A 25,087-nucleotide genomic window follows, 5' to 3' on the forward strand; every position below is an offset into this window, starting at 1 on the left:
GACAATTTACTGGTGTCGTTTATATAATCTTTAATCAAGTTCAGTTTGTGCTTATACTTAGAAAATTTGTCTTTTAACATTTGCTTGCTTCCAGTTTGTTTTCAGATCACATCTTTGGAAAGGAAGGGGAGGAATTTGGTAGCATATCTGTGGGGTTAGTAGAATAGGATACTGATTTCAAATTGTAGTTGCTAATGTTATTTCAGGTGAGCTGCCTAGGGGAGTTTGGGCTTTGCTTTATAAGACCAGTGAGTACACTAGAGGTTACTTTTTTCTTTCTTGAGAGGGAGTCTCATGTAGTTCTGGTTTGCCCATTTGGGGCTTAAGACACAGTAATACAATATAGCCTATGCTGGTTTAGAACTCACTGTGTAGCATAGGTGACCTTCAGCTCTTTGGTAATGCTCCCTATTCAGCCACCTAAACCCTAGGATTGCAGGTTTGTGTTCCATGCCTGACCAAAACAAATAAAAAGAAGAAACTCAATGGCTGAGATAGCTGAAGTCCTAATGATCAAGAGTGAATTTAGAATTTGATTCTAGCTCCTTTACTCATTTGTTATGTTATAGCCCTGTTAGATAGTAGTACAGCGATGTCCCATGGAGATGAAGGACATGTGCTTGAAAGAGCTAGAAAACCCTACAGCAGAACTTTAAGGATGGAGAAATGATGTCCTCATTGCCATTGAAGCAGAAATGGAGTAGCACTTAGGACAGACTATTAAGGGAGTCAGGCTCACTAGTGAGACTCCAAAGACTGCTAACAGGGACAGATGAACTTTAAAGGACGGTGTCTGTCATTGGAAGGTCTAAAAATAGACACCTCACTTGCCAATTATGGTCATCCTAAAGAGTGGTGTCCAACAGCAGCAGTGAAAGGATGAGCTGGTTCATGTACTCCAGTGATTGTCAGGTTTAAGGAAGGCTCAACTAGAAAAGTAGTATTTCCTGTAGTAGCATATTAGTTGAGCATAAGATTTATTTGAGGATCCTTTGACAAAATTACCCTGGAAGTTAAATATTGACATCGGAGAATGACAATAGAAAGGTGGTTAAGGATTTTTAAAGGTGGCCAGCTCTCTGTACTTAAGGTTTACATTATTTCCTCATGATTAGCCAACAAAAATCATAATGTTCTTTCAGAAATTTAACAGACTTCAAATGTCATCCATAGATTGAATTGAATTTTTGAAACTATCTTGTGACAACTGTTTGGTCACAGACACTTAAAGGATAGAAGCAGCTGCTTTTAGTCTTGAGGTTTTTATTATTAGCATTACTGCAGTTGTTCCTGTGGTTGGTACACATGGAAGCCAAATAAAAGTCCAGTGAGGTATTCAGTATGATGTATTCTTTTTTTTTTTTGTTTCTTTTTTTCGGAGCTGGGGACCAAACCCAGGGCCTTGCGCTTCCTAGGTAAGCGCTCTACCACTGAGCTAAATCCCCAGCCCCAGTATGATGTATTCTTAAGTTATCTTTCTTTCTCTCCCTCTTTCCCTCTCCTCCCGCCCTCCTCTACTCTTCCTCACTCCCTCCTTCCTTCCCACCTACTCTCCACTCCTTTTTTCCCTCCTCTCCCCTCCCTCTCTCCCCTCCCTTCCCTTCCCTTCCCTTCCCTTCCCTTCCCTTCCCTTCCCTTCCCTTCCCTTCCCTTCCCTTCCCTTCCCTTCCCTTCCCTTCCCTACTCCCTTTCCTTCTCCCTTCCCTTCCCTTCCCTTCCCTTCCCTTCCCTTCCCTTCCCTTCCCTTCCCTTCCCTTCCCTACTCCCTTTCCTTCCCTACTCCCTTTCCTTCTCTACTCCCTTCCCTTCTCTACTCCCTTCCCTTCTTTCTCTTTTCTACTCCCTTCCTCCTCCCTTCCACTCCCTCCTTTCTTGACAGGGTCTCATTATGTAACCCTGGCTAGCATATGCACACTCTGTAGACCAGACTGGCTATCACAGATACTTTCCTGCTTCTGCCTCCCAAGTGCTAGAATTAAAGATGTCTCTGTTTCCTGCACTTATTTTCAGATTTTTTGCAGTAGCAGAAGCATGCTTATGAAGATGCCTTATATAGTGAGCGATACTTGAAGCCTACAAGTCCATAATTATCAGTCAGTGGGTAAAATGCTACTGTCTTTCAGATTTTAATAGAAAAAGTCATTAATACTGCTTTAAACACCATATGAAGTTCTCTAATTTCTTACTCTAATATATTGGGTTGATTTTTTTTTTTTTGCAGTGAATTGAATAAATAACATTATTTTCAGCGATTAAATTCTGTTTGCATGTACTATGAAATGGTGTGGTATCCTTCCTTCCACACTATTTTTGGAGGGTAATGTTTGAAGATCCCATGTTGCCCAGGCTAGCTTTGAACTTGTTTTGTAACTAAAGCTGGCTTACAACTTTTTAATCCTTCTGCCTCCACTTTCAGAGTGCTGGGATTACAGATGTTCATCGTTGTCTAGTTTGTGTGGTGCTAGAGTTTGAAGCCAGGGCTTTTGAAAGCATTCAGCTGAGCTTATCTTCAGTCCAACAAATATTTTTTCATGGTCAAAACTTGTATATTTAAGCAGGCATTTTTTCCCTTTAGTTCATGTTACTTGAGTATAATTTTAATGGAATTTCTAAGTTTAAAAAATTTATCAGCTTAACTTGGGCAGCTTTTAAGACAAAGTACATGATATTTTTATGCCTTTTTAGAAAGTTAAGGCCAGCCTAGCCTACATAGTGTGTTCCAGGATAGCCAGGGCTTCACAGAAAAACTCTGTCTCAACCACCTACACCCCGTCCCCACCCCCACCCTCACTCCCACCTGCAAAAGAAAAGAAAGGAAAGGAAAAGTTTGTTTTTTTTTTTTTTTTTTTATGTTGAGTAGGTGGATATTGGTCTTAGAATCAGAAGAAGAATTAATATGGTTATAATATGTGTGAGGATGGGGATTTTACACTAATGTTTATTATCCTCTTGTAGAAATTAAAAGACTCAAATTTTAACTCATTAGGAGAAATACTTAAGCTTTATTTTACAGTGTGTTAAAATTGCTCATGCTTTCTTCTTGTGGACTTGGTTCAAAACTTAAAACCATGTAGATAGGCTACTTTGTGCTTCAGATTTCCAGCTGCACCTGCTATTAAATAGCACCTTGAAAGATCTTTTTTTTTTTTTAAATTTTTTATTACTTTTTTTTTTTTTTAATTTCCGGAGCTGGGGACCGAACCCAGGGCCTTGCGCTTGCTAGGCAAGCGCTCTACCACTGAGCTAAATTCCCCAACCCTTGAAAGATCTTTTAAAGGTAGTTTTACTCAGTGATCTTGGTGATGTTTGCCACAGTATGGTAATACTTGATGAAATGTTGTAAGTAGGTGGTGTTGATTTTTGTCTCACTTAAGGTTCATTAAATGTGTGGCAAATATTTGAGATTCCACTGTTTGTATTTACAGTTTGAAAGATATAGAGGCTTTGTAAAATCACATAGAGAAGATACAGTTCAGGGTCATTTTACATTGGCAAAGATGGGATGCCTCCATACTTCCTGCTGTATGAGGTTGATTTTCATAGGCGCGGCCCACTAGTACTTGCTGAGATAGCTTTATCTACTTTTTATCTAGGACTCTTTTCATTACTATCGTGTGAAAATAGAAACCTCCTCCAGACAGCCCCATCCCTGTGCTGTGTAACTAGCAAATACTGCCAGCTGCTTGTATTTGTTTTCTCCCCACTAGTCCATAAACTCCTATTATCTCCCCCAATCCACTGAAGCAGAGGTTTTGTTTGTCTACTCTTCTGTGTCCTAAGAAATTGTTTGGTCAGTTATTCCATATAGTGAATATGTGTAGAATCAATGGGATTTCTGTTTCTTCTGAGGTTTGCAAAGCTTCAAGAAGGTAGACCATAAAATTTTCCTTATCCTAGTTGAACTGGGTGGGGGACATGGACTAGAGTTTGTGTTTTCTGGGTGAGGGAGATAGGCAGAGAAGCGAACTAATCCAGTATTCTTTCTGAAGGCAGAATAAGTCATTAGATGTGGGAAGTCCTGTGAATCCTTGCTTACCTTGGCTTGGTGGTTTAAAAAATAACAGTGATCCGGGCACAGGAAAGAACCTTTACTGGTTCTGCTCTTCTTCGAACTCAAAAGGGGAGAGATGGGTTTTGGCTTCACCTCTGAATCCATATATATTTATATCATCATATCAGCACATCTACCAGATACAGTGTTGTTCACGTTGTGTAAGATAGGAGATTCCAGAGATGTGTTTAATAGAGAAGAATGCCTCTGACTTATAAAATAAGTCTGTGTATAGTTCCATGTGGGTTTTGTCGTATATTTCAAGCTGGTTTGGAACCTGCGATAATCCTACCTCTGTCCATCAAGTGCTTGTACAAGCTTGTAGCATGTTTTTTTAAGGTATAAAAAATTTTGGACATAAATGTAAGAAATACTAGTATTTCCAACTCCCAAAAGACCTAACGTTGATTTCTGAGAAGAAATGTTGTATCATTTGCCTGGGACTTTGTTGAAGCTGGATTCGATGGTTTTCCAAGAGTGCATAAGAGACATGAGGTTAAATCTGCTAATGGGATGGGCTGAGAGGACATGGTGGCTAGAAGAGAAGCAGCATGTAAGTAAGTGCTTTAGGAAGGCTAGCGAGCCCACACTACAGCACTCCAAGGCAGAAAGCTGCAAATACCCAGGGTGGGTTGGTGTGCATCAACTCTTCAGCTACTGTGACCTTTCACTAGGTTAAATGATTACTAGGGTGACATAATTTTCATCCAAATTGGTTCACTTGTAAGCAAGAAGGTAGCATGGGGACAGGTTGAAACCAGGACACTTGGTTATTCACACTTTAGAACATGGTTTTCTCTTAATTAACCCAATTTCAACGAACATCTTCAGGTGCTTTTTAAATTTCTACAGTAATCTGCTCTGCAGAGATTCTCAAACTTAGCTTCCTTTTTATTGTTTTTGGTGGGATTTGGAGGATTCTTTTAAATTATTTTTTTCTATATTCCACCCTCTGGTCTTACAGCTTTAGTGGGGATAAGGATAGTACTCATAATGTATGTTTTAATGGGATATTTTTATTATATGTATTTTGAGAATTTTATACAGTGTATTTGGGTCATATTGCCCTCCCCCAGCTTTCCCTTTAACTCCTCCCAGATTCATCCCTACCTCTCTACCCACCCCCAACCTCATGTCTTCTCTTTTTGTCTTAAATAACCAAACGAGTCCAGTATGTGCTGCCCATAAATTTCTGGGTGTGGTCATCTCCTGGAGACTGGTCATCATACTGGGGCCAATAATATATTGCTAATAGACTTCAGATTGCCTAGGAAATTAGTTGGTCTTTGTAAATTCTTGTTTCTATATGGGACTGCTTTTGAGAATCCTGAGAATTAGTATCTCTATCATCAGGTAGAGTAATTTGGTGAGATTTTAGAATATAATAAACTTTGTAATTTGGCATATAAAACTTGAATTTTATACTGCTTGATACTTAAAATGTTTTCTTTCCTATAGGAGAGATTGTAATTCTGAATCTTCAAATCTTCAAAGAAGAGAGGAAAACACCTTTTGCTTTATCATGGATTTATTATTATCCTCTGATCTTATGTTAATGCTTTCATTTTGATTTCCTATTCCATTTAAATAAATATTTTTAAATTCTTACATTAGGCGATGGGTTTTTATTCTATTAAAATTTTGATCCTGCATTTTCTGATAAATTGAAAACTGGCATAGAAATCTTTTGAGGCAGTACTTGCCTAAAATAAGGTTTCTGTGTATTTCTTATTTGTAATTTGTGTCAGGGGTATGTAGGTTTGGAAATCATTACTCTAAAGGACATGTAAAATAGAGCCCTAACCTCAAAGTTAAAGGAAACTTACCCATGAGCCTGACTTCTTTTTGCCAGTGTCTGTTGTTTCTCTGGTGTGTCTGCCACCTAGTGGTAGGAATGCAGAGTCCAGCAGAGCACAGGAGAAGCTCTCTATTGAGTAATCAGAGGCAATTTGATAATATGAAGATAAGGATTTTGATTTGAGTCTATAGTTACTAGATACTTGATATTTTCAAAGCTTATGTTTTTCTATATAGCATTTCATAACAGACCTTTGCTTTTGTTGTAAGATTTTTTTAAATGATAGATTAGTAGCTGAAAAGACCAATGAAATAATAATGGATAATTTTAAGGAACAGTAAGTTAAGCTGATTTGTAGAAACTGTTTTTTATTTCAATTTTAAAAGGAAAGACAATTACAGAATGGCTTTCCATTAACTTAATTTATCTTGCACTTTTACACTGAAGTATGTACAGTTCTGTAGATTTGGCCCAGCTCTTAGTGTGTTAATATTTCAGGGTGGCTTTGTGTATCTTTCTCCATATAAACATATCTTTGAGTGTTCCTGTTTGAGTTGTGTTTTTTTCTGCTAAATGAAAGGGAGATCAATTCTTTCTCAGCTAGATACACATCCTTTTTGGAAACACTTTTTGTGTCCTAGTGTTGAGATACAGGCTTTGTAATTAGGTGTCTGATACTGTGTCACTGCAGTGACTCTAGGAATGCGGAATACTGTAAACATGACAGATGATTGTGAGGTTGTTAACACAGTCTTTTCAGATGATCACTGCAGCAGACCTTAGACTACTGAGATACTGCTACTTTCTGCACATGTCTTCTGTGTTGTACTTCATTTATTTGAGTTGGTGGAGATCGAATCCAGGGCTTCACGTATAGGAGAAAAGCAACCACTCTCACTATACCACAGCCCACATACATTAATTTTTCTCAGGACATACTCTGATGTTGGTAACATAATGAGAAAGACAGTGCTGCTCTGGTAAGTTCAGTTTTAGAAGAGAAACTCACACATAATCCACTAATTGTAATGAAAATTGTTAAGTGCTACAGTTGTAATGAAGGGGGATCATGTCTGTTCCCACCCTGATAACCTCTTGCTCCTGGGTTCTGTCTGAGCCCCGAACATAGAGATGCCAATATGAGCACAGTGCAAGACTATTTTTAAAAAAAACTTCATTTAGAGAGAAATTATATATTCTTCACTTTGTAGACATAGCTGTTTGCTATTAATAAGTGTATCAATGCATGAGCGTGCACATGCACACACACATACAATAAATTAATTGAAAATTCATGGGGCACAAACCATTCATTCTTCTAACATTGAGATTTTTCTTTAATCCTCATGTATGGCCTCAATCTCTCCAAGGTAACTAATTTTATTGCCTTAAAAAAGTTTCTATGATCTTTATTATTTGTGGTTGTGTAGTATATTTCCAGAAATATTTACTGCTCCAGTATCCAGCCTTTAAAATTATTTTTCTAAAACAGTTTTGTGTAAGTTGCCTTTATTATATTCTAAAAGCTGAAACTTGCATTGATGGAGGTCTTTCTAGTTAATGCTTTCTTTTAAAAAAAAGAACTTTGCTTAAAATAATTTGCAGAGATTTCACAGCAGTTTTTCTATTAAAAGTTTTTTGGGGAAAGGGTTATTTTTATATAGCAACAACAGTTAGTTAAAAGGGTTGAGAAACTTTATTAGCAGGATAGTATAATGTCTTGTTAATGCAATTGTAGAATTACCTCTCAATGTTTCTTTTCCTGTTCCATTTTGAGAACACAGTGATAGAAATAGCATACCAACTTTATGCTAACAGACTGGTGTTCTGCCTATAAGTAGGATTGGGTTTTCTTTCTAAGACAGAATGACCTTAGTTTAACTGTGGTGTTTAGATATTCCTTAGGGCTTCCATTGAGAAAGTTCAAAATACTGAATTAAGTTCAAAATACTGACCTAGTAATTAAATAGTTCAGATTCTGTGCTGTTAATTTGTTTGTTTGACACTGAGTTCTAATTTGTTTGTTTGACACTGGGCCATTATGCAGCTCTGACTGTCCTGTAACTTGCTCTAGACCAGACTGACCTCAGATGCACCTGCCTCTGCCTTCTCCTGCATCCTGGAATTAAAGGCATGCGCCACCACACTGGACTACATTTTAAGCTCAAACAGTGGAAATAATAATAATGCTACCTTGGACTCACAGCTGTTTCCTGTCAAGCTTGTTCTTTTGCCCATTGGACTTAAGTTTCAAAGAGTCTTGTCTGAGTGGTACAGCATTGCTATGTATGTGTGACTGAGGAGTGCTTGCCATGGTCCCAGAATCACACAGGTACTGGCATAGCTCTTTTGTATATCAGCTTTGAGGTCAATTCTTTTGTGTCTCTGTATTTGGGCAAACACAGTGTATGTCAGCAAGCACACAACTAAAGTATACACTCTTAATTTAAGTATACATATGAGTCTGTTTCTTCTCTGTGGCTTTTGCTTAACAGTAGGTAATTATTTCTTCCTAGTCAGCTTTTATTTTGTCATGTCTTTAATAGTGTCTGATTGTAAGACTGTATTACCTTTTAATCAACTAATTCTGAATTATTAGGCATGTCCACTTATAGTGTGAATTAGGATCCTTACCTTCCTGTTATTTTTCTTTTTTTTTAGCCTGAGTCATCTGGTTACTTTGTCTTTTTAATACCTCAGATATTCCTTTTCCATCTCAAGTTAGCTCAGTCACTACCTTGTCCTGGGCATTGCATATTCTATGTTTTAAAAAAGTCATTACCCTGTTAATATCCTAAAGTCTGTTTGGTAGATTGTTAAATTGCTTTTCTAAGATAAAAATATAACTCTATAAACAATGTTTTTGTTTTTGAGATAGGGTCTCACATAGTTGGGGCTCTCCTTGATCTTATTGTATAGCTCAGGCTAGCCTCAAGTAATAAACCTCTTGTTCTGGTTACCCCAGTAGTTGAATTATAGCTATATGCCATCATGCCTGACTTTTAACAAACATATATTTAAATTCTAATGGAAGTTTAATGAAAATACAGCATTATGTTCTTGTATGGAATTCCGAACTTGAAACATAATGTTTTAGCAATTACGTACTTTGTGATCCCTTATAAAGAGAGTAAGAAATAGTGCTATTAGGTAGGACGTTTGACACTTAAGACTACGGTAGATGCCCTTTGGCATGTATGTAATTTGCTTTGGTTTAAATCTAGTTGCAGCTACCATATATACTACATTTTTGCTATATGATAAAATCTTCTAATTTATGCCAGAATCTCAGAAGCTCTTTTCCTATCCATAAGTTACTATGGTAAGCATTGCTCCATTTATTTGTACTCCCATCCATGAAAAGTTTCAAGGACTTGAGATATGAAGTGCTATTTAATTGACCACTTGATTTACTAGAAACAAACAGAAACCTGAAGTAACAAAGATGCTGTTTTTCAAACTACTCTTCTGAAAGAGATATTTGCCTAGCGATTATTCTATATAAGTATATGTTTTTAGTGAAGCTTACATGTGTTAGGAAAATCTTGTTTGTCAGAAGTTGTTTGATACTGTCTACTGAGTGGCTATTTTTACATGGGAACTCGAGACCCTTGCATTTCAGTTTTGGATGCCACTGATTGACTGGCATTACATAGCTGCCATGCATACTATATATGTGAATACTAAATGTCTTTCCTTAATTTTCTGAAGGGGTTGAAGTTGGTGTGGGTGTAGGGGTTTTCTTAGGCTGGTGTCTTGGACTAGGAATTTGGTTATAAGATAAACCATTTGGTAACTGTTCAAATTTTTTTGTACATTCTAAAAAAATTTCCTCTGAATACATATTGTTGTGTTTATCCTATTTTTCTTATTATGTTTGCTGTTAAGTATTTATAATTTAGGACTTGCTTTAAATTAGGCAGTTGCTTCTGGGTATGATAATACAAACCCAGTACTTGGCATGCTGAGACAGGATTATGAGTTTAAGGTTCACCTGAGTTTAAGGTTCCCTGTCTTTTCAAGTACTTGGGCATCCTTTTTATAGGTTTTTTTTTTAATGTCCTTATCCTTTACAACAATTTAATTGTAGATACAAATCTTTCATATAGTAGTGAGTTCCTGTGACCTCCTTACCTTTCAGAAAGAGCCATGTATATAAATAGAACTAATATCTGGTTTCTCAGATTCTAATTCTAGTTACTTAGTTGTTGAGACGATGCATTAATAATAAAAGCAAGAACATTTTGTTTGGGGGTTGAGGTTTCCAGTAACTTTCTGTAAGGACAGTGATGCGCACTGTTGTGAATTTTCTTCATGACAATAAACTCTAAAAAGTCTCATTATTTAGTATGGGGTTTGGGAATTGTTAATAAAATGTTGATAAAGGACTTTAGTGTTTATATTCTCGAGGTAAGTAATTTTTAAGAAATTTGACATGAGTGTTAACTTTGTTATAGAGGTTTTACTTTTAAGAAATAGTGTATCCTGGGCTGGGCATGGTTTGGCTTATGCCTTTAATTTCAGCACTTGGTTAGGCAGAGGAAGGTATATCTCTGGAATTTGGAGGTCAGCCTGATTTACATAGTAAGGTCCACACCAACCAGGGACACACATACACAGCCATTCACTGTATCCTGGATTCAGAGTGGGACAAGCAATAGCCATTTAAATTGTTGTAAATGTAAGTTTTGTTTAGAAGTTTGCTTTTGATTAGTTACATGTGGGAAAAAAAAAGCATTTTTCTTTCAGCATAGCAAGCATTTTAAGTTGCTATTATGGTAGAAATTTCACACATAGTAAAAATTACCTGCATGGAGAGAGTGACTGGCTGAATTAAGGAATTGTGGGGAAATACACTCAGCAGAGTTCATACAGTTCTTTACCCTAGTAATATTTGTATAATTGTAGTTTGGCATTTGGTTTGATATAGTACATAGTCCTAACATGAGTTCTTAATTCATTTTTCTTGTTGTATGTGAAATATTACCTAGCAACCTCTGGTGTTACCCTTCTTTCCATTTGATTGTTTCTAACCTAACCAGAAGTCATAAGGGTTCTTTAATTTGAGATTTGAAAATTGCACCTAATGAGCAAATAGTTGTAGCATGCTGATTCAGTATAGCTAGGAGATACCATTTTGGGTAGATGGATTTATCCTGCCTCCTGTCTTCCCTTTCTCTCTCCTTGCTGTTTTATTTTTGGGGATACAGGCTCACTAGCTCAGACTGGACTGGTCTTAACTTCTCTCTGTAGCCAGCCTAGACCTTGTGGTAGCCTCCTGCGTGTACTACAGTGCCTAGCTGGGTGCTTTCTTTAAGTGTACCTATGCACCCAGCATATGCCTGTAATTCTCAGTACTTGGGGGACAGGCAGAAAGTTGGAGGCCAGCCTGATGTACATGGGAATGTCAGGGAATTCCAAGGCCAAATAGCTTAATGTGTCTTCAAAAAGGAATGTGAAAAAATACATGCCAAAGTGAATGTATTTAAGAAATATTAATGACCATTGTATAAGTGGCATTGTTTCAGGACTCTAGGGAAATAATGGAGAACAAAACAACTGTCCACATAAAAACTAAGTTTAGAGACAGACATTAAGATGAGTTAAGTAGTAACAGGTGCACAGTGGAGTAGCTAATGATGACATAGTTACAAAAGTACCCTAAGGATTTGTAAATACAAATTGATATTCCCAGAAGTTTATCTGATAAGTATGACATTTCAGCAAGGATCTAGAGGAAGAAAGTGAGAAAACAAGTATCTAGGAGAAAGAGCATCCAGGTAAAAGGAACATCTGAGGTAAAACAGTGTATGGCATTTGTGAAGCATTGCAAAGAAAGACTTTGGGATGGCTAAAGTATATGCAGGGGGAGAGCAGATCATAAGGGAGCACAGTATAAATGTAAGTAGTGTATATGCACATACGTTCTCAGTATAATGTAGTATACATGTCCGTGTAACTCAATGTTTATGTGCACCCATTGTGTATATGTGTTTAGTGTAGTTGAACTGAAATGAATTCTTACTGAAAAACTAGGTTTTTGGCTTTTTGCTGACCTTTGCTGTTTATCTCCAATGGATAAAGAAATGGAACACCTTTTAAGGTGATTAGTAGAACAAAAAGATTTGGAAGTCAATTCTGTGTAGTAGAAAGTTCTGTAGAATAGAATTATTATGTAGCAGTTTCAGTGACTTTGTAGAGCACTTTAGTTTGTAGAAGGGAAATCTTCATTTAAAAAATAATGTTTTGAATAATGAACTAGAATGAAAAGATTCAGGTACGAAATAGCAAACTATACCACCCAACATTGGAAAGATGTTCTGTTGGAGGGTAAAATACAAGAAAAAGCAAAAGTGCAGTGCCTTGTCCCATGCTGTAAGGTTTACATGATTTAGGTTAGATAGTGATAGTGTTGCTTTGTAGAATATTCTTCTGTGCCAGTTAGTTGGTATCGTGGGTAAGCGAGACCCCAAATCAGCTATTACCAAAAATAAGGAACTAATCCGATCAGTGTTCCTTACTCTTGACAGTCTTGTTTGTTTTCTGAGGAGTCTTACAGGGTAGCCTTGACTGGACTTCTATTCACCATATCATGTGCCAAGTGGCGATTCTCTTGCCACATTGCTTGGATTACAGCATGTACTGCAGTGCCCAGTTCATGGTGTTTTGGAGATTTAGGAGTTACGATGAGAAAGCTTCGGTTACTGATATATAGAATGTATTTCTGTACTAACATGCAGAGAGAAATAGGAGGAGCACCTTTTTGGCAGTTTGATGGCAGGTTCAGCTTTGGAAATAGATTCCAAAGAGGTTGGGGAAATGGCTCTGTTGGTAAAGAAGTTGCTGTACCTAGTATAAGGACCTGGATTTGGATCCCCAGCATTCATGTAAACAACTGGGCATAGGAAACAGCACCTTTTTATCCCAACCCTGGAGGGATACAGAGGCAGGAGGATTTCAAGGGCTTGCTTGCCAGCCAGTCTAGTTAAAATAGTTTCTGTTAAGAGATCCTGTCTCAAAAAACATGGAGAACAATAGATAAGAGACACCTGGCATTGATCTTTGGCCCATGTGTATGCCCACATGCATGCACATTGTACATATGTGCTCTTAAATCTTCATGAACATGTACACAAATCACATATAACCCCAAACCAAAAAAACAAAAATTAATGACATTTTTAGGCAGTGGTTCACTATACTTCAGAACTTGGGTAATTTTCTCAAGATATCTTCTGGAAGGATAAGAAAAATCTAGGGATATATAAAGCTAAATGGGAGGAAGGAGGGAATAAGAATTTATTTGCTTAAAACTAAGAATCAAATCAGAATAGGAAGATCATGATTCAGAGTCAGCCTGGCCATATAGGGAGACCCAGTTTTTAAAAAATCACAACTATGCCCTCATTAGATTGTATTTGGAATAAAGCAAGCAGTAGGCATCCAGTGGTATGAAGATTCCAAGATGGCAGATTGGAGTAATTCCTTTAAAATTTCAGAAGCCTGTGAACACCCAAGTTGAAATTATTGTTTTGTTGCAATTGTTATTCTGCTGTTCTGTGGACTTTTGGTTATATTGTTTGGTGCTTTATTCTTCAAGCAATATTGGCTTGGGTCTAAATTCAGTTGCTTAGCAAATGTTACCAATTGGATCTACTAAGGCAAGTATTTCAAAGTTTATTGCAAGTATATGACTATTCTTAGTTACATTGTCAGGTCTTGTAAGGAGTCAAGGCCAAGTTAGTCATTTTCAATTAAACCGTAAAAGTGAATAAATTACTGATTTTGTAATAATCGTAATAACTGACATTTGTACATCATATTTGGTATACATGTTAAAAGTAAAGGAGGTCTGGGTTTATCTCTATTCTCTAGATTGGATCATAGTTAATAATGCCTTTGAGTTTGAAATAAATCAGGTTGGAACTTAGACCAGGCATGGTGGTAGCACATCCCTTAGTCTTAGCACACATGCAGGTAAATTTTCTGTGAGTTGGAGGCCAGTCTGGTCTACATAGTGAATTCCAGGACAGCCTAATAAAGAAAGGGAGGGAGGGAGGGAAGGAGGAAAAGAGGGAGGAAAAGAAATAAGTAAATATAATTGGAATATACCTTTAGCAGTTTCCCCTGTCACAGACATGTCACTGCTCCTTTCTTGTTAGTGCAGACACTCCTACAAGTGGCCGGCCTACTTCTTAAGGGGTGTGTGTGTGTGTGTCTGTGTGTCTGTGTGTGTAGGTCCCCTACACCCTATGAGTCCTGGCTATTGATCTTCGGTCATCAGTCTTGGTAACAAGTACCTGCTGAGCCATCGTGCCAGCCCTCCTGGGAGAATTTTAAAAGTTTGTCCAAACTATTATTTTACTCAGATTTTTTTTTTAAAAATAGCTGTTACTAGGCATTTCTGGCACTAGCAGTAAATGAAAACCGGAGAATAAATTAATGTTTCTTTTAAATTACAGACTTAATTCAGTGTACAAATGAGATGAATGTGAATATCCCACAGTTGGCAGACAGTTTGTTTGAAAGAACTACTAATAGTAGTTGGGTGGTGGTCTTCAAATCACTCATTACAACTCATCATTTGATGGTGTATGGAAATGAGGTAAGGGTAATTTTTTAAAAAATTTTATTATTGTGTGGGATGTGTAGTTGGGCTTCAGGGGTCAAACTCAAGTCACCAGGCTTGCAGGCTAAGCACCTTTACATACTGAGACATCTTTCCAGCCCAGGAAAAACTTTGACAAGTATGCTGGTGTGATTACTGATTATTTAACTTGCTTCTCTTCTTGAAACTCCTTTGATATCTCCTGCTAAATATACATAAAAGGGTAAGTTCATCAGGTGAGGCCACTTGCTGCCAAGCTGGAGGATCTAAGTTTGATCTTTAGAACCTGCATGATAGAAGGATAGAACCGATTTCTAAAAGTTGTTCTCTGACCTCCAGGATGTGCCATGGTGTGCCATACAGAAACAATAAATAGATGACTTTGGAAGTGCAGATATGATCTGATTATACTTATCTCTGTCCCACTATGCTATAGTAAAGACAGAATTATTGATTGTAGTTGATAAGTGCTTAATTCATTTAATTATCTTGACTTTAGTATTGTAGTTGATCATTAAGTTGTAATAAATGTCTACTAGTAAAAATTATTATGTTTTATGTTTGGTAATTAATGAGAGTGAGGATGAGAGATTGCAATATGCTTACTGAAATAAGTTAGCCATTACTTTCCTCCTACTTTCAGATTAAGTTTGTAAGATGGCAGCACCATAACTTATTGGTTTTTTTTGTTGTTTTTTTTTTTGTTGTTGTTGTTTTTGTTTTCCAGCGTTTCATTCAGTATTTGGCTTCAAGAAACACATTGTTTAACTTAAGCAACTTTTTGGATAAAAGTGGATTGCAAGGTAAAGACAATTGATTCTTTTTCTAGAAAATTAGGAGTAACCCCATATAATGTTTATTGCAGCATTCAACTGTATTGACATATTGATGCTTCAGATCATGGCTCAGTGAGCCTTTTAATTTGAAATTCAGATTGATTTTATACCTAGCACCCAATTTCTGAGAGACAGACAGTACAAGGTATTTACAAATATGGATTCTGGAGCCGGCTGCCTAGAATTGAATTTACCTTTACCTCTGTGTTACTGTCTGTAAAATTAGGAATGATGCTAGTTCCTGCTCAGTCATTGTGAGCTTAATGTGGCTTAATGTAGTTAGTAACTAACCTGAATGTGCTCAGAATAATGCCTGGCACATAGGAAACACTAAACAAATACTTACCTTAATTTTAATCACTGCTTTTCCATTTTGTTTTATCATAAGAAATATATTTGACATTGTAGGGACAAAGTTCAGTTAGTGGTAATGACATTGATAACATGTCTTTTCTTGTTTTTAAATTAACTTTAAAAGTCTTGTTCATTGTATATATTCTTTGCATATGGTGTTGTGTTACATAAGAACACTTTACCCAAGTATAGATTGTGAATTGAGCCGGCTCCAGAATCCAAATAACTCCTGTGTTTCTCTTTGTAACAGTTAACTTTTTCACTTTGAATCTAGTCACTTTGAATTGTCCTGTTTCAGTTACAGTTGTCCTATTCTTTTGTCTTAATGGGGTCTGTTGTACTTAAGTTCCAAAATTAGGCCATTAATATTATAGACTGTCAGAGCTGGGAAGGACCACATAAAGGATTGCTAAGCTATTTGGAAACATTAACTGTTAGGTTAAGTCTGGGAAGTATCTTCAGAGAAGCTGAGACCTACTCTGAGGGGCTTTGAGAGATGGAAGAGATTACTTAGTTTAAGCACAATTGTATAGATGTACAAGGTATTAAGATTGATAGGAAGAATGAGTATGAACTGAATGTGTGCATGGCACATTAGAGAACATGTAGTTGTACGCAATACTCAAGAAGCTTTTCAAAGCCAAATCAAACATAGAAGAGATCGGTGGGGTTAATTTTATAAAGTAGTAGGAAACTGGAAGAGGTTTTCTTGTGTTTGGGAGAGAGGGAAGTAGGTGTAATGAGAGTGGTGGCCTAAGGTTAAGTTGGATCAGAGTAGACTGATTATTTGAAGCTGTTGAGACTGTTCTAGTCATTGTTCTGTCTAGTAGCAAGTTAATAAGGGCCTGAACATGTTCTTACAGAGGCAGAAATGAATAGAATTGAATGTAGTTAGTGTAATGTTTGGTTCCTTTTGCTAAGTGGAATTATGACTTTTCACGAGTACAAGTACTGCTGGGAATGAATCTGTCTTCCAGTGATTCTGGAATGTAAGTGCATAGGACCCAGTGTTACAGAACTTGATTTAATTAATATTAGTTAATTTAAAAAGATTTACTTATTTATGTGTATCTGTGTGTATCTGCATGTTTGTATGCACACTTATGTGCAGGTTTCCTTGGAAGCCAGAAATGGGCAGAGGGTATCAGATCCCATGAAGCTGGAGGTGATTGTGAGCTACTCAGTATGAGTGTTGGACACTTATAGCAAGTAATCCTGACCCCTGAGCCATCTCTCTAATACCTCCATACTCAATTTATTTGAAGAGGGAAAGTTAGCAATAACCCCCTTTTGTGCTAAAAATATTAAAACCGATTGATAGGAAGATAGAAACTGCTTGTTTGTTGTCTTTTCCCCTTATTTTTTGTCGCTTTGGGTTTTGCTTTTATTTTTTTAAAACATAGTCTCAGTAGCTCAGGCTGGCCTGGACATCATTCATGGCAGTCCTGTGTCCTAGCTTCCCGAGCTCAGGGTTACAGGCATGACCTATCACATCCAACGTTGCTTGCAGATCTTTTTATTGCTGCTTTTAAACTTTAAGTTGTCGGGGAGGGGGGCGTCTCTAGTTGTTTGCTTGTTTTTTGGTCTCGGTTACTAATTTTCATTTCTTTGGGCTAAAAATTAAATTTCTTTTAATTTTTTAACTTGTACTTTTATTTATTCTGTGTGTAATGGGTTTTTGTGTAATAGGTCTATGTACTACATGCTTGCAGTGCCTGTAGAGGCTGGATAAAGGCAATGATTTTGCTAGAAATTATCTTACAGATGGTTGTTAGCTGCCTTGTAGGTGCGGGGCTCTTGGCCACCGAGCCACTTCTCAAACCCTAGGAATTAAGTGTTAAAAACTGTAGAGTTTTATTCCGTTTACAAAGAGGTAGATGAGTTGTTTAGCATTTCCCCTACTTCATAGAATATATTCTTGGTGAGATGGCCCAGTAGGTAAAGGTGTTTGTTGACAACCCAACCCCCATGTTGATTCCCAGACCTACCATGATGAAAAGAAAGAAGAATTCCGCAAGTTGTCTTTTGGTCTCCGCATGCATACAGTGGCTAGGAATCTCTTATCTATATATTTTAAAAACATATGGTGGCACATTCCTTTAATCCCAGCACTTGGGAGGCAGAGGCAGGCAGATTTCTGAGTTTGAGGACAGCTGGGTTACACTAAGAAACCCTTTATGTATATTGGTGTTTTGCCTGCATGTATGTATGTGAGTGGCTGTCAGATCTTGGAGTTATAGATAGTTGCAATTGGCCATATGGGTGCAAGGATTTGAACCTGAGTCCTCTGGAAGAGCAGTCAGTGCTTTTAACCCATGAACCATCTCTCCAGCCCCTAAGTTTTTTTGTTTTTTTGTTTTTACAATAAGATTAAAAATAATAGTTAAGATATATTCATTGAGGTTTTTGCAAAGTAATTTTGATGTACTGTGTCTTGTTAGGTAGAGCCTGACATCTGGTATAAAAACTCTAAACTAGTTGGTAGGATGGACCTACTTGATAACTAGTAGCTATCAGCTATGCCTGGAAAGAATATTGGAGCATGAAAAGTTAAAAGAAAGAGTATTTTCAAATAAATTGATTGAGGCTTGAAGAGCAAGAGGTATTTTCCCTCTAAAAGATAAGAAAAACTGGATTAGCGGGGACAGCATGAACCAAAAACCCAGGAGTGTGTGTATATTAACGAGTATGAAACTGGGTGGTAGCTGTAATTCCCCTTTTCCCGTTTATCTCTTTTGTTCTGACTTATAATAGGCAGCTGGTATACATTTGCAAATTGATAACTATTAATACCAAATCTAGTTGTGTTTGTGTATATGTGTGTGTGAATGTATATGTGTGTTAATATTGTCTTTTTATAAAGCGTAAGATCAAGTCAAATATGTTTGGTGAAGCCAAGTTAAAAGAAACCTATTTATTTTTCAGTGAGAAGCAAACATTTGTAGATCTTTGACCCAGATAGTAGCTAAAACATAAGGTTTCTGGTATCTTAAAAAGTGATACTGATGGGATTTTATTTTTCTGATTATGATGAAACAGTGTTAAGAGTAATTTACATTGCTTCCCAAAGTTTTATTGAAAATATTTAAAAAGTGTTTTGGTTATGCCTTCAACATACATATTACTGTCTTTTATTTTCATATTTCTTTCAAGATTGGCACATGTGAGATATACTTGTCCTAAATATTAAACAGCTACAAGTTTTACAAGTATAACAATAGAAACTTCATTTGATTTGAGGGATGGGATTATGGTTCTATTGTTTATGCTTGAGTTCTGAGATGTGCACACCCCCCCCCCCAAAAAAAAAAAAAAAAAACCAAAAAACAAAACACAACACAGAGTTTCTCTATGTAGTCTGGGCTGTCCTGGGATTCACTCTATAAACCAGGGTGACGTTGAAACTCGGGAGATCTGCCTGCCTATGCCTCCTAAGTGCTGGGGTTAAAGGTGGTGTGTGCCAGCACCTCTGGTGAGTTCCAGGTTTCTAGTGTGAAGGGATCATATTTTTATAGCTCCTGAAAAGTAAAGAATAGGCATGCGCATCAGAAGAAGCAAAATAGACTTATTTTCAGACTTGTAGCTGAATATTTAAGGGACAAGATTTTAAAACTGTATATGATATACCTGACTTTAATAATTTTGAAGAATTTAGTGCAAAACTTATATTGTATCACTGAATGTAGGTGGGGTGTCATATTTTTGCTGTTAAATAATACAGTTGTTTTTGTAGATAACCTTTGGATTTTAATCATTTATGAAAGCTTTCTTTTGCAGGATATGATATGTCTACATTTATTAGACGATATAGTAGGTACCTAAATGAAAAGGCAGTTTCATACAGACAAGTTGCATTCGATTTCACAAAAGTGAAGAGAGGGTGAGTTATGTTTTCATTTCTAATTCAAATACCAAAATAGTCTAAAGCAGGAATTATTACATTGTGAATTATAGAACAGTTTTATAAACTATTTTTTTGAAGAAATGCCATATACTTTTTGTAGTAGGATTTTTAAAAATTATCTTTATAACAACTTTATTAATTCTCATGATTAAAATTCATCTTTTTAAAATTTATAACTGATGTTTAGTGTGTTTACAAATTTATGTGACATAATCCTACTGTATGCTTTCATTTCCTATAATCTTCTTCCCTTAGCCCCAAACCTATCCTGTTCCCACTCAGTTGATTATGTTTATCTTCTGGTTACTTTGAAATTTCGTATGGATTTTAGGCTCAACATGTCAATTTTGGTAGAAAAATAGCCAAGAATTTTAGTTAGTTTGGTTTTAGACAGGTTCTCATATGTCCCTAGCTGACCTTGAGTTTTCAAGAGATCTGTCTCTGCCTTCTGAGGCCTAGCCTGGCTTTCTAATGAACATAGGATATATTGCTTGTTCATTCCTTCCCTTTGTAGCCAGTTGTGGTAGCACATGCCTATAATCCAAGGATTGAGGAAAGGCACGGGAACTACAAGCTCTTTATTAACACCTCTTCTCTCGTCTCTCCTCTCCTCTCCTCTCCTCTCCTCTCCTCTCCTCTCCTCTCCTCTCCTCTCCTCTCCTCTCCTCTCCTCTCCTCTCCTCTCCTCCCTTCCCCTTCCCTCCCCTCCTCTTTTCTTCCCTCTCCTCCTCTTTTCTTCCCTCTCCCCTTCCTCCTTTTCCTTTTTTTCTAGTTCTTTATTATTTCTTTTCTTTTTCTGCCCTTCCTTCCTTCCTTCCTTCCTTCCTTCCTTCCTTCCTTCCTTCCTTCCAACTCTTTCCTAAGAAAAGTCATAGTACAAATATTGAATGAGAAAGTGTGAATGCAACAGACACTTTAATTGCATTGTGCCACCAATATGCATCATGATTTTCCCATTGCTACCTGTCATCAGCTCTTTATCCTGAGGCGTGAAAAGGTGTTTTGCGCGCGCGCGCACACACACACACACACACAGTGCAGCTCATAACAGAGCTCACCTTGATATAGTTTAAGTAACTAGGCTGTGATATCTGTTAGTGATCCACCTGTGTTGCTCTCCCTGTTTCACCCCTCTAGGCAAAGCCTGACAGAAACCAAAGGGTACTTATGGCACAGGGGAAAGCATGGGTTTACTTTCAGAGCACTTATTTCAGGAGCATAGGGCTGAGTACTGCAGGCCCTTTGGATTGTAGGGAACATGGAGCTGTGAGCCATATGGAAGTAATAGCTGTGGGCATGACTGTAGTTCTCAGGCCAAGACCCATAGTTTCCACATCTTTTTGAAAAATTATTTATCATCGTGTGCATGGTGGGGTGGGAGATATGTATGCCTTAGCACATGTGTGGAGATCAGAAGACCACTTTTAAGGAATTGGGTCTCCTTTTCCACCCAGATGTGTATGCCTGTGACCAATACTTTGATATCTACCAGTGTCTTATAGACAGGTTTTTGTTTTTTGTTTTTTAACTATAGGCTGCATTATGATAGCTCAGGAAAGAGCCAAAGGAGAGTGTGCCATCTGCAGACATTCTGGTGATATTTCTGGTGAATGCCCTTCTAGTAAACTACCCTGCAGCTTCCACATCTTAGAGAGCTAAACACTGCTGTATGCTTTGACTTGTTCTTGAAATTATAAAATATTTACTGAAGTAGTTTTTGAGACAGGCTTTCTCTGGGTAACCTTGGTTGTCTTGGAAGTTGCTCTGTCAATCAGGCTGGTCTCAAACTCGGAGATCTACCTGCCTCTGCCCAGTGTGCCACCATCTGGGCTGCAGTGGAAATCTTAAAAATGTAGACATATATACAAGATGTCTAAAAGATGAAATTAAGTCTTTTTCTTTAAACTTTCTTTTAAATCATGGAGAATTGATGGCTTTCCCAAACTAACTTATACAGATATCATGGTACATGTTTAGGCACTCTGTAGAAGATTGCAGTAGAGAGGTTCACATCAGGAGCCTGCATTCTTCCTGTACCCTGTTCAGTAAACTGTTTTTTGTGTGAACTATTCCTGAAACTTTTTGAGAGTTAATGAGCTGAGAGTACCTCACAGAAATAGAGGGAGGTTTGAAAATGCTTTGGAGTTCTCTAGAAAAGACTAAGGATTTGTGGAAATCTTCACAACTTTTTTTTTTTCTTTTTTCTTTTTTTTCGGAGCTGGGGACCGAACCCAGGCCTTGCGCTTGCTAGGCAAGTGCTCTAGCACTGAGCTAAATCCCCAACCCTGGAAATCTTTACAACTTATGTGAAGTTGATACTCCTGAATTTATGTGGCTGCCACCTCGCACAGTATAATACTTAAAAACCTATGGGTTTATTGTACATACTAGGCTAACATTGACTACATCCCTTCTGTGGGTTTTTTTTTTTTTTTTTTTTTAAATTTGTCCTCATGTATGAATGTGAGTGAATTTGCTAGGGGACTGACTGCAAGGGAGAAAGGTGCAAGAAAGTGCAAGAGAGTGTTTACAGTAGTAACAGTTTTGACCTTTTTCATTTGGGAGCTAAGATGCTGCTCACTTTAAAAGAGACCTTGAGATAAGGAGTTGAGTTGTTCACTTAGATGTTGAGCTAAACAAAGACGACTGAGACAACATTCAAGACATCTGTGATGGAGACATGTCCAGAAAGTAAAAAATGACATCAGCAAGAAGGGATTCAATGAGAAATGATGGTTTCTGGGAAGGAGGTGTGATAACTATGAAAATAAGGACAATTTGCAAAGAGGAATTGTGTCCTCTCAGATTCCAGCAACTGTTGTCAACCAGTTTGTTACCTGAGAGAAAGCAGTGTTGAACATTTGATGGGTACATTAGCTAAAAGCTTATCAAAACTGTCTGAGGCAGAACAGTATTTGTTTCATTAAACTCTGTGGAGTCCCCACAAGGCAATATTATTACTTTTTGAAACTTGTTGACAGGGTTCTTAGTATGGATTAGATTAGAGTGACTTGATAATTATATTTTGTAAAACTGGTTTTCTAATTTTCTTTTAAAAGTCTTTGATATTTGACTCAAATATTGCACCACCCTTCCCTACTTGTTGGGTATTGTGTTTAGGACCTGACATGTGTTAGGCAAGCAATCTACTGCTTACTTTTTTCTTTTTTAACTTACTGTCACCTTGCCAAAACACTTTTATCACATAATTTTATTTATAATTATTTATGTGTGAATGCCTTATGCATGTGCTGTGGTGTGTGTAGCATTCAAGGGACCGCTTTTAAGAGTTGTTTCTGTTCTTGAACCCTAAGTTCTAGGGCGAGAACTCAGGTCCTTGAACTTTTGGAAAAGTGCTTTTATCTCTGGCTGCCCATTGCCAGACTTTTAAGGTTTTTATTTTGCAGCAGACTACCCTGGACCTTGTGCTACTCCTGTCCCAGGCTGTTTACTAGGTGGGATTAGAGACCTGGCTATGAATAAATTAAGTGAAGTCATCTCCTGACTCTATGGTACTTGACTGTTTGCTGGTTTCTGGCTAATAGTTTCTTTTGCTTTCAAGGTAGTATAGATCAGCCCTTTATGTACAGGAATGATCATGACCCATGCATTAGTTCTTGTGATAACTACACAGTCCACTGTGCTTTATAATAGAAACTTTCACTTTTGCTTGTATGTGTTTTGCCCACATATATGTATGTGTATACCATTTTTGTATGCCCATGGACAACAGAAGAGGGCCTTGGGTCTCCTGGATCTGTATTAGTTAGGTCATAAGCTACCATGTGGGTGTTAGGAATAAAGCCTGGGCCCTCTGGAAGACTATCCTGAGTATTTAGCTGCTGAGCTGTCTCTCTGTCACTCATACCCTCCTTCTTGGTAGCATCAGTTCCCCCCTGTTGCTCTTACTTTTCTTTCCATATGCTTACTGGAGATTAGAGTTCAGTAACCACTTACGAATGTGTGATGTTTCATCACAGTCTTGGTATTTCTGTAGAGAACCAAATAGGAGGTTACTAATGAATTGTTTTTGGTTTTCATAATAGAGCTGATGGAGTTATGAGAACAATGAACACAGAAAAACTGTTAAAAACTGTACCAATTATCCAAAATCAAATGGATGCACTTCTTGATTTTAATGTAAGTTGATATGTTTTTGACTCTATGCTCTTGGTTAACAGTATGGATTTTCTCTAGTGCTAAGATTTTAGGTTATATAGACCAAAACAAGTGAGTGATGGGTAAGTGCTTGGTTGAAACTCGTCACAGGAGTTTCAGATCTTAGGAATGTAAGGATTTCTTTGGTGCACAGCCTTTTTAATGTTTCACTTTTGCTTGGTAGGTGCAAAGCATGACAAATATTTAGAAATAAAAAAAAGGAGGTTCAGGTCTCATTTTTGATAGATTGCTATGTATTGCACAGTGACATTGTATCCCCTGTTAAAAAGGAAGAAGAGCACTTAGTTGAAGACAGAAAGCTGGTGTAGTAGAAAGTATTATTTTGGCTATGTAGATGTGCAGGAGGTTTTTCACTTAATACATTGTTTGGTCTCTATAAAAGTACTGTTTTAGTGTCTGTATTATACTTCATGATATAGAGAAATTTACTGGATCTTACCCATAGGTTTTTAGCTATTCTAACCAGAAACCCTAAATATGGGTGTGTGTGTGTGTGTGTGTGTGTGTGTGTGTGTGTGTGTGTGTGTGTGCGCGCGCGCACGCGCATGCGCATGCGCGCCCTTTGTGAACTTATAATAGCCTTGTTATAAAGTTATAATTAAGATTAAGAGGCTTGAGAAAAGGTAAATGACATTTTTACTTTGAGTTATTACTGTAAATTGGAATGAATGTTTGAAGGTTGTTTTTGCTATTTGCTTGCTTCTGAATTTTCTTAGAGTTCAATGTTTGCTTGTAATTCTGATGGTCAGAAATCAGGAAACTTATGTATTGGAAAACATGTAATGAATATCAGGGGAAAATAAGCCCCCTTTTGCTAATAAGCGGCATGTTTTAATTTATTAAATTTTAGAGAAGAATCATTTTGTTAGTGTCATTTAAAATATGAAATGAGCTAATCTTATTTTCTATTTTCCCCTAGGTTAATAGTAATGAACTTACAAATGGGGTAATAAATGCTGCCTTCATGCTCCTGTTCAAAGATGCCATTAGACTATTTGCAGCATACAATGAAGGAATTATTAATTTATTGGGTAAGTACTACAATATCTTTGATAAATTTTTTTTTATTTAATGTCATATGGATTAGTGATACTGACTGAGTAGTAGCTTAAACTGCTGTGAAGTCCACTGTGACTCAAGTTCATTCTAAAAGTTTATTTGGAGAAAGATTTTTATATACATACATACATACATACATACATACATACATACACACACACACACATACACACATACATTTATACACACATACACGTATATCCACACAAGAGAATACATTCTCATTTTTATAACCAGAATATTTTAGCTAGTTATACTTTATTTTTTGATATAATAGTAATTTTTAGGTTGCTTTATT

The 25,087-nt window shown here is 37.1% G+C and overlaps 1 protein-coding gene across 31 annotated transcripts in view; it reads left to right on the forward strand.

Moving 5' to 3' along the window:
* Picalm (phosphatidylinositol binding clathrin assembly protein) overlaps positions 1-25,087 on the forward strand; it is an 81,086-nt gene that overhangs the window by 14,532 nt on the left and 41,467 nt on the right. For all 31 annotated transcript variants that reach the window (XR_015643803.1, XR_015643799.1, XR_015643802.1 and 28 more), the window contains 5 exon segments: positions 14,312-14,454; positions 15,185-15,260; positions 19,425-19,527; positions 23,598-23,691; positions 24,650-24,761. Coding sequence is in view for 24 of the 31 variants with exons in the window: in NM_001443565.1 (NP_001430494.1) it covers positions 14,312-14,454; positions 15,185-15,260; positions 19,425-19,527; positions 23,598-23,691; positions 24,650-24,761 (528 nt within the window). In the remaining 7 variants the exon portion in view is untranslated.

The sequence above is a fragment of the Rattus norvegicus genome, chromosome 1, assembly GCF_021556685.1.
Source record: "Rattus norvegicus strain SHRSP/BbbUtx chromosome 1, alternate assembly SHRSP_T2T, whole genome shotgun sequence".
In the NCBI taxonomy this organism is placed as follows: Eukaryota; Metazoa; Chordata; class Mammalia; order Rodentia; family Muridae; genus Rattus; species Rattus norvegicus.